General features: G+C 41.7%; 1 protein-coding gene across 1 annotated transcript; it reads left to right on the forward strand.

The window, feature by feature from the left end:
* Positions 1 to 5199: 5199 nt before the first annotated feature.
* On the forward strand, positions 5200 to 9822 carry SMIM9 (small integral membrane protein 9; the record flags this gene model as incomplete). Its single annotated transcript, XM_061136903.1, has 3 exons — positions 5200 to 5428; positions 6367 to 6496; positions 9700 to 9822. Coding segments are annotated over 3 exons (387 nt in total), but the record flags the coding sequence as incomplete, so codon positions are not given.
* Positions 9823 to 10783: the final 961 nt, after the last annotated feature.

A 10783-nucleotide genomic window follows, 5' to 3' on the forward strand; every position in this document is an offset into this window, starting at 1 on the left:
TACTAGATAAGGTTCAAAATGGTTTACTGTCCTGGAAATGTCAGTGAAGATTAGAGATTAATTTATAGAAATCAATAAACTGCTTTGTTGTATAGCCTGGTAGAGATGTTAATCCCCCAAATGATGTGGTTTGACTGCCTGCAAAAGGTTAACCACTTTGATGTCGACCTTAATCATCTTCTTGTAGCATTCTTTTCCCATTGACCGCATACATCTCTCTTTTTCAAATGCTCTTGGAACCAGCTCTTTTGTCTTCCTGCTGGAATAGTCAATAATCAGTTGAATAAAACATTGACATGTAAGACCAAATGCCTTTGAGAGTTCTGTTTTTCTACTGGCAATTTAAATGTGAAAGATGGAATTTTACAAAAACAAATCGAGCCACTGAATGGCAGGATAGACAGCTTAGAAAAACAACTGAGTGAGTTAGAAAACCAGATTTCATGTAAAATGCAGTAAAAAGTGATATAATTTATGAGGCAAAGCTAAAATTTTAAAAAATTAGAAGTGGAACCTTGACCCAGTAGCAGAGAGAGAGAGAGATGTTTAATCTTGACATCCATTAGCACTGTTCTCTTTCTTATCTCACAGATGGGAGTTTCCACTTTAGAAGGAGTAATTAACCCTGATGTTTCTGAGTATTCAGGGTGGCTGCTACACAGGAAAAGCAAAGACAAATATGCTTGGCACTCAAGTGATTTATTCAGGCATCTCTTAGGATTAAGGCAGCAGTCCAGGCTCTGGCACATCCCACTAATCCCCCTTTTAAAAGTTTTCTAGAAGGACCAACCAGAATCCTGGAGAAGGTGTGGCAGAATGTGGCAAGCCTAATATGAGAAATGAATGGATTTGAGAGGTAGATGCTGCACTTGTATCATCTAGATGTCCTAGATGTCAGTTCAGTGGTTGCATTCATCCCCCAAATGTTTTGGCTAATGGAGGACCTGTACTCAGAAACCTACAAGACCCTGATGAAAGAAATTGAAGATGACACAGATGGACAAAAGACACTGTGTTCATGGACTGGAAACATTAATATTGTTAAAATGACCATGCTACCCAAGGCAATCTACAAATTTAAGGCAATCTTTATCAAAATACCCATGGCATTTTTCCAGAACTAGAACAAACAACTCTAAAATTTATGTGGAAACCAAAAAGACCATGAACAGCCAAAACAATCTTGAGAAAAAAAGAGCAAAACTGGAGGAATCAGGCTCTCTGACTTCAGACTGTATTACAAAGTTACAGTCATCAAAACAATATGGTACTGGTACAAAAACAGAAATACAGACTAATGCAACAGGATAGATAGCCTAGAAATAGTCATGTGCCTATGGGCACCTTATCTTTGACAAAAGAGGCAAGAATATACAATGGACAAAACACAGTCTCTTCAATAAGTGGTGTGGCAAAACTGGACAGCTACATGTAAAAGAATGAAATTAGAACATTTCCTCATACCATATACAAAAATAACCCTATATGCAAAACAGAAAAAGAGACACAGATGTACAGAACAGACTTTTGGACTCTGTGGGAGAAGGCGAGGGTGGGATGTTTTGAGAGAACAGCATCAAAACATGTATATTATCAAGGGTGAAACAGATCACCAGCCCAGGTTGGATGCATGAGACAAGTGCTCAGGGCTGGTGCACTGGGAAGGCACAGATCGTGTGGGGAGGGAGGTGGGAGGGAGGATCGGGATGGGGAATACATGTAAATCCATGGCTGATTCATGTCAATGTATGGCAAAAACCACTGCAATATTGTAAAGTAATTAGCCTCCAACTAATAAAAATAAATGGAAAAAAATAATAAAAGTAAAACATAGACTTTATTTAGTTTTTGAACTAAAGAGAATTCTTATTCCTGGATATAGAAGAACCTTATATTAGACATAGACATATATTAGACATAGAAGAAACTTAAATTGTATTAATAGGGCAAATAAAGCTCTTACATATTTGCATAAAAAAATAAACTCAAACTTGTATAATTATTTTGGAAAACAGTCTGGCATTATCTACAAAAGTTGAGCAAACAGATACCCTATGATAATTCTGTTGGGTAATGACCTAGACCTAGAACTGCCATGTGAAACAAGAGACAGGGCAGCACTATTTGAAACAGCTCCAAACAGGAAACAACCTTTGTATATATCTCCTAGTGGCTTATTTTAATTGCTGTATAGTAATCCATTATGGCTTCCCTTGTGGCTCAGCTGGTAAAGAATCTGCCTGCAATGTGGGAGACCTGGGTTTGATTCCTGGGTTGTAAAGATCCCCTGGAGAAGGAAAAGCCTACCCACTCCAGTATTCTGGCCTCAAGAATTCCATGGAGTTGCAAAGAGTTGGACACGACTCTTACGTTCACTTTCAATCCATTATATAATATACATCACAATTCATTTCAGTTCAGTTCAGTTCAGTCGCTCAGTTGTGTCTGATTCTTTGTGACCTCATGGACTGCAGCACACCAGGCCTCCCTGTTCATCACCAACTCCCAGAGTTTGTGTCCATTGAGTCAGTGATGCCATCTAACAATCTTATCCTCTGTCATTCCCTTCTCCTCCCGCCTTCAATCTTCCCAGCATCGGGGTCTTTTCAAATGAGTCAGTTCTTTGTATCAGGCGGCCAAAGTATTGGAGTTTCAGCTTCAGTATCAGTCCTTCCAATGAATAGTCAGGACAATGTATTTATCCATTGCTTTTCGGACTGATACATCATTTATGCCAGTTCTATGGATCTGATCATCCTTTTTAAAATTTTGATTTGTAACAACAGTTCTTTGTATGTTAAGAGCATTAACCTATTATCTGTCTTATATGTTATGGAATTTTTCACTTAATTTGTCATTAATGTTTGATCTTTCTTTACAATGTTTTTCTGTATGAAAACTTTACATTTTTATGCAATAAATTTATCAGTAGTTACACCTATGGCTTTGGGGTTTTATGACATGTTCAGAGTAGATTTTTTTATACCAAGATTACAAAAAACTCATGTTTTATTCCAGCATGTGTATGGTTCTATTTTTGTTTAGTCCTTTTTTTGTTTGTTTGTTTTTTGTTTGTTTTTTTTGTTTGTTTAGTCCTTGATCCATCTAGAATTTTTTTGTGTGTGTATGACTCTAACTTCAGTCAGTGCATTCAAATGAATAACCAATCATCATATTAAACCATCCTTTTTTCCCCACTGAAATGAAATGCCATCTATTAAACTGCCATATATACACTATTTTAGGGTGTAGTCGATACCATGTGGCAAACAAAATATCTTAGAATTCTTCAAGCTCAAGAGGCTATGACTACCGTAAGGATGGGTTTTAGTATCAGCACAGATGTTTCCACATAGACCGAAGAAAACATCTGTATGCTTAGCTGTCAGATAGAGACTGGGGGAGGGTCAAGTGCAGTCAATGATATCATAAAAGGGGAGAGAATTCTATTTGGAATTTCAGAAGCCTTAAAGGAAGGTTCTGGCCAGCTTCTTCTGAAGACTGAGGCTGGATTCACTGGCTTCTTCGCCTCCTTACCTGACTCAGGTCTCAGCAGTGGATGAGTGTATCAGTTGTAAATGTCTTAAGTAATAGAAAGCTTGGATACGAGTTTATTTTTGCAGAGCTAGCAGTTGAGAGGTGGGCAGATAAAGGTGTTGGTTTCGTGGCCTAAAATTGTCATAGCTGAATCCAGGTCATTTTCTCATGCTTTTCCTGCTGATCACAAGATGACTCCTCCAATTCAGGTAACACTTAGAGAATGTTCAAGGCAGCATAAATGGTAAACAGTAGCACCATATCTTTTCCCAAGACAGCAGAAAGTTTTCCCGGAAGCCACCCATCAAATCTCCATTATGCTTCAGTGTCCAAAAGTGGGGCCCATAGCCATCACTAGCAGCAAGGATGGCTGAGAAAATGGTATCTTTTCAACACTAAACTTTTCTAGACTGTCAGGTTGTATGTAATAAGTAAAAAGGGGATGGGGATGACCAGCAATGAAAAAAGTCTGCCCAAAGTCTGCCCATTCATTTATTCATTCAAAAAAAAAAAAAACATTATTGAGCACCTGAGCAGCCTATGTGAACCAAACAGAGAGGAGCGTGCGTGGCTTGTTCTTGAGGAAATGAGACTGAGGTGGAGTGATCAAAAGAAGATGATAAGACGTGATTTCAGGGCAGTTTGTAGGGCCCAATCTGACTTACAACAAAGTGACATCTCCTTGGCTCTTCAGTGGAGAAGAAGCTGAAAGGAGGCAAGGATAGTAGCAGAGAGACAGATGATGGGTAGCAGTGGAGGTGGTGAGAAGTGGCAAGATTATGGACACACTTTAGAGAACAAGCCAACCCGATTCCTCTGATAGATCAGCTGTTAGACCCTAAACCACACAGTTTCTACAAAATATACTTCTATTTTCTCCCAAGTTGCGTCAGCAAAGCTGACTCAAACAGGCACGTGTGCAGTGGGAACTTACCACTGCACAGCAAGGAATTTGCTTATGTGGTAGTCAGTGGACTTGGTCCCTAACCTCATCATAAAAATGGCAGGAAGTTATAAACTCTTGTGACCTGTAACTCCCTTCACATCAGCTGCACTGACTGCAGAATTCCTGGCCACCCCCATGATGGACTGTACCCCCTGATCCCGTGAAATCAATACCAGCTTAACAGTTTACACTGCTTATTTGCTGATTTAGTAATAAATCCTGGGTGCTAACACCACAAGAAGAATTTCAGGGGCTAGGTACTTACTGGGAGAAGGATATGGCAACCCACTCCAGTATCCTTGCCTGGAGAATCCCGTGGACAGAGAAGCCGGATGGGCTGCTGTTCATAGGGTCGCAGAGTCGGACATGACTGAAGCGACTTAGCATGCATGCAGTAATAAACCCAACAACAAAGCAAAACACACACCAAAAAGATGTGGGACTGAAAAAGTGAAGTCAAAGACGACACCACCGATTTTCACCTGAACAACTTACAGCATTTCCCACTCATTGAGCTGGAGAAGGCTGAAGGGGGACCTGGTTAGGAGGGAACAGCAGGTGTCTCATCTGCTGAAGCTCAGTAAATTTCCGTCCTGTGTTCTTTCTTGGATGTGGAATGTCTTTTGCTTGGGAAACTGACTATTGTTCAGGATTCAGTGGTGTCAGTCAGTGAATTTTTTTTATGTTCATTAACAGCTGTAGTTTTGTGATAAAAAACTAAACCATCGTTTTTAACTTTTCAGACAAAGCAGTCTTGCAAAGAGCCAAGGGAAACACCATCTGGCCTTGGCGCAGGGGAGTCCATAGAAGTCCTGAAGCTGCTGAGCATCACATTTCTGCTGTGCTCTCTGACTTGCCTCTTGCTGGAGACTGTCGCGTCCTCTGTGTCACCTTTATCTGCCTTCAGAGTACAAGACCAGGATGGCCTGCCACAACGCTCAGTGGGTATGTTTGCTGTTATGATGAAAGTTCCCATCTCCATAGTACCTAAGATTCCCATTGCAGGTCAGGAAAAACTGATTTTGTATTTTAAAATAATCTTCATTATTTTTATTTGATTTTAATCTTCATGTACACTATTTCTGGTTGGGTTCAATTTAGTTCAACCAGCACGAACCCACCTACCATGCACCAATCTGTGTGTTAAATGACATGGATTAGGCATTCACAGGTGGGCAGCCCCACCCATAGGTGTCAACCTTCCATGAAATAATGACAAATGCACCCTGAGGACAAAGGGAGAATTACAGTTGTTTGTGGGGAGGGGTCAGGAAGGACTTGAGGAAGGAAGCAAAATGTAAGCCAAAGCTAATAGGTCACTGACCCACAACTTAGGTGCTCCCAGAGCCCAGTGTGTTGCTTGGGTCCTTCCCGGCTCTGGAAAGTGAATTGTGGTGGGTGGTGACCCCTTGTGACTTTAGGTCACAGACACTTGTGTTTACCCTACCTCTCCCCTTGATCACCAGACTCTGTGTAGTTCCTTCTGCCAGCTTCCAAGGCCTGTTCGTCCCCTCTGGGTGCTCCTGGGGCTGGTGACTGTCTCTTCTCTTCACCAGACACTCAGGGGCCTTTGCCTCCCAAACACCCTTCTAGGCAAGTAGTTATGAAATCAAGCTCCTCTCTCACAAAGTTCCACATTGATTCACGGAGACAATTGCTCCTATTTGACATACCAGAGGCAAAGATGAAACCATCTGAGGATACACTTTTTTTTCCCCCCCAAATGTGTATTCCTTTAACCACTTAGCTTAGCAGAATCATTAAAAATATGGGCCCTGGGCCACTATAAGAATGTCAGATCTGGGACTACTCTTTGAACTTGAACCAGAGTTTGTATCCCAACTTCATCATTGACTCGGTGAACATCTGTGCTCTTCCTGCAGAAAATTCCAGGTCCTGGCTGAGCAACTTCAAGGATTACCTGTGTGATCTTGTCAGGAGCCAGATCCCTCCAGCAGCCATTTTTATTTTTCTTATCATGTCAGCAGTACTGGGGACTCTCTGCTGCCTCACGTAAGCTTCTGGAAGAGGAGAGAGGGGAGGGAACTGGTACCTAGGGAGAGGCAGGAATGGCCATGTGAGCTCCACCTGTGAAAAAGTCTCCTCCACGTTCTCTTTTTTTCTCCATCCTGCTCCGTCCCTTTCCAATCATTGACAAGTGACATTTAAAGACCAGTATTTGCAACTGATCACTTTTTTTAGTAACTTCATTAATTCCTAATTATCCTTTCCTTGGGTATAGGAATCATACATGGAAAACAAATTATTAACTCTTCTTTATTGCCTGGACTTCCCTGGTGGCTCAGATGGTAAAGTGTCTGCTTATAATGCAGGAGAGTGGAGTTCAATCCCTGGGTTGGGAAGATCTCCTGGAGAAGGAAATGGCAACCCACTCCAGTATTCTTGCCTGGAAAATCCCATGGTCGGAGGAGCCTGGGAGGCTACAGTCCATGCGGTCGCAAAGAGTTGGACACAACTGAGCAACTTCACTTCATTGCCTCAAAAACTGACCAAAATATTTACTATTAAATCACGTGAAGCCAGAGATTCTTGAAATGTCTAACCAAACACTTAAGCTTAGCTAGTTAGTGAAAGTCACTCAGTCATGTCCGACTCTTTGCAACCCCATGGACTATACAGTCCATGGAATTCTCCAGGCCAGAATACTGGAGTGGGTAGCCTTTCCCTTCTCCCATGGGAAGGGACTCTTCCAGGGGAATCTTCCCAAGCCAGGAATTGAACCCAGGTCTCCCGCATTGCAGGTGGAGTCTTTACCAGCTGAGCCACCAGGGAAGCCCAGACAAGCCTCAATTTCATTAATCAATATTTTGCTAAGAGATGACCACTTACCTGTCTCTGTCCTGGTTACTAGAGATAGAGAAATAACACGATTGAATAATTACAGCCTGCTGTATCAGGACTCTGAGGTGAAACAGAGCCCAGGTGGAGAAACCTGGATTGAAAAGGCTTTGTGTAGGGGACAGCTGTTTTCAAACTGCAGAATCTAATCAAGTGGCTGTGGTCAAAGATCAGGTGAAGGGTGTGGTTCCTGACAACCTCAAAACGCCCATGGATGGAGAACCATGTCTGGGAAGCAAAGTTGGATATGGTTCCCAGCATACTAGACTGATTGGAGCCACACAGAACTCAGTGAGCTTATCTGTTGTTTGAGCTGTAAAGCAGTATTTGGACCTGGGAAGGACATGAGCTCTGAAGGCCCCAGAAGGCTTGCTTCCTGACACTTCAGATGCAGCCGCAGGGAACAGTAGACCAGAGGAGCCCCCCAGAGGATGGGCCGTGGTGGGCCAGGGAGCTCAATTTGATGGAAGACGGCCTGCTGAGTGTCTGACCAGCAGGATTCCAGAATGACTACAGAGCAGGGGCTGTTACATGCCTCCCGGTTTTCCTCTTTTCCAAAGGGAGGGTTGATGGTGGTTGTCCACTTCCTGTTCCTTCACTGTATGGAAGATGGCGGAGGTGGTGATCAGGGGCACACGGGTTGATTTCGGTTCAAAGTTCTTTTTCCCGAGAGGAGCCACACCCGGACTTGAGACCAACAGGCACTCTGGAAGCAAGCTGGGCAGTGGGAGTGTGCAGCATCTTATCAGGATCCCTTATCAGGGATCAACGCCCGTGCAGGGCAGGGGCCGGAAGGGAGAAGCTGAACTGCCTTGCAAGCACAGCAAGGCCTTGAGTGACCTCTTTGGAGTGGTCTTCCCTTTATCAGTACACCTTGAGTGGCAGCTGTGGGACCTAGGCCACCCCAGGAAGTACAGGCTCTGTATTCACCAATCCTGTCCCTCTTTGCCAAGCCCAGAGGAAGACTGCATGTCGCAACTGCAGGAGCCGGGAGTCAAACCAAGATGCATGCGATTCCATATCTTTTAAGTCCTTGTGGCTTCAACTCCGGCCAGCAGGCCAGCTGCCTCAGAAACATCTGAAGGATTTCTGCGAAGATAGTTAGGCAACATGCCAAGAGAAAGACTTCCTTCTTTGAAGTAAATGGCTCAGCCTGGGGAGAAAAACCAATAAACCTTTGCTGGAAACAAGCAAGGACGATAAGAGCAAAAAAAAAAAAAAAAAAGATGTGGATGACAAAATATAAAAGGAGATAGGGAAAGCAGGACCCCAAAAACTGGCTCTATCAAACAAACAAAGACTTTAGAGAAAGTAAGATTAGAGAAAAAAATGATAGATGCAGGAGACATATCACGAAATTTTTGGTAGATAAAGGACCAAAATAATACAACAGAAACAAATACTTCAAGGCATAATTTTGTCATATGTGGTGGAAACAAAGGAAAGCTTGAGTCTCAAGTCATACAGAAAGACGGGCACTTGGGACTGAGCCCACAGTGGACTGGCACTAATACTTGATTTTCTATGATTACATTTCACAGTAAACACTGCAAACAGTTTCTCTGTGCCTCATTATTCACCCTCTATAAGCATTAGTGGTGGCTGCAATGAAGGCTTAGGATAGCTGCTGGGTAGCTAAACAAATCCCCACTGAAGCCTGGAGAATTCTCAGCTCTCTGGCAGCAATCATGAGATGCAGAAATACTTGTATAAGGAATTTTTAGTATGGTTTTCACTAGCAAAGAAATAGAACCAACTGAAATGATTCTTGGCTGGTTAAAGAAAGCCGTGAACATTCATACATTGTTGTAGAAGACTAATCACATTGAATCAGAGTCATGAAATACTGTTGAGTTAAAAAAAACACCTATTATAATGGAAGATATACAATTCCACCCAATTTATTGTGAAAAAACTATACTTCCAGGGGAAAAAAACCTTGAAGGATCTAACCAAAGATTTGAACATCGGTTATCTCCTTCAGATAGTGAATAGGTGATTTTAATAATCATGATTGTTGTTGTTACTTAGTTTCAGGTTTATTTTTGTCTGCCCTTTTCAATCTTTCCACAACAAAACATATTGTTTAATTAGGGAGTTTTTAAAAAGAAACTTCAAAACAAGAAAAACTATCTGAACTTACTTCCTCTCTACCTCTACATCCAATCCCACACTCCTACTTTCTCAAGTAATGAAAGCCTTTTCCCGATATGAAATCACTTGGTTCATACTAACAAAAAGCCATCCAAAACCCTATCTTGGAAAAGGTGATATAGTGACAAAGTAACTCTGCAGACCAAGACAGTGTGTTGGAATTTAAATTCAGTTCAGCAGTCATCATTCTCTTCCTTTCCCAGTGTTCTAATAGGTGAGCCAGTCCAATGAAGTATGAGAAGATTCAATGGGACAAGTGTAATGCTTAGCTTGCTGGATTCCAAGAGAGTGGAGAGTGTGCTATTTGTGTACAATAAGGAAGTATCTACCAGGTAAAATTAAATTGTCTTACATCTTAAACGATCTTTGCCTTTATTTTCTCCTTTAAAACATGCAATTGAAACAAAATGATAATAGACTCATTACTGTTTTAATTATAAAATCATACATCATGCTCATGCTCAGTCGTGTCTGACTCTCTGTGACCCCATGAGCTGTAGCCCACCAGGCTCCTCTGTCTGTGGGATTTTCCAGACAAGAATACTGGACTGGGTTGCCATTTCCTCCTCCAGGGGATCTTCCCAATTCAGGGATGGAGCCTTTGTCTCCTGCATTGGAAGGTGAATTCTTTCCCACTGAGCCATCTGAGAAGCCCCAAATAATACATACTTATCACAAAAAAAATCATAAAATATAGAAAGAAGAGAAAATACCCATAATTGTAGCACCCAGAAACAAACATTCTTTACATCTTGGTGTATCTTCTTTCAAACTTTTTTCTATTCTTATACTATCAGTTTCCCAAAATCTGTTCTCAAAAGCAATAGCTCTGTTTTAATAAATGTTATGAGACAATAGGACTGTGTGGCCAATTAGGTTGGAGAGATGCTGAATTAAATAAGTGTAAATGTATTTCTTTGCTCCAGCACTTCTAAGAGCCTTTCACAAGCTAACATGGATCTCCACAAAAGAGTAGAACAGGCATTTCCCAAACAAATGTAAACATGGGCTTTTTTAATGGAGTGAATGCTGATGTATACACAATTGCAGAAAATCGCTCATCAAGATCCTTTCTTTCACCAACCTATCATATTTTGTAGCCTACTTTTTCCTTCACTCTATGACATATGGTGGCTATCTTTCTGTGTCAGTAAGTGCCGCATAGTATTTCTTGCAGTGGATTCAACTGAAGTCATTTAACCACCATCCCATAATAACTTACCCCATGCACTATACAGTCCATGGAATTATCCAGGTCAGAATACCGGAGTGCGTAGCCTTTCCCTT

This window comes from Dama dama, chromosome X, assembly GCF_033118175.1.
Source record: "Dama dama isolate Ldn47 chromosome X, ASM3311817v1, whole genome shotgun sequence".
In the NCBI taxonomy this organism is placed as follows: Eukaryota; Metazoa; Chordata; class Mammalia; order Artiodactyla; family Cervidae; genus Dama; species Dama dama.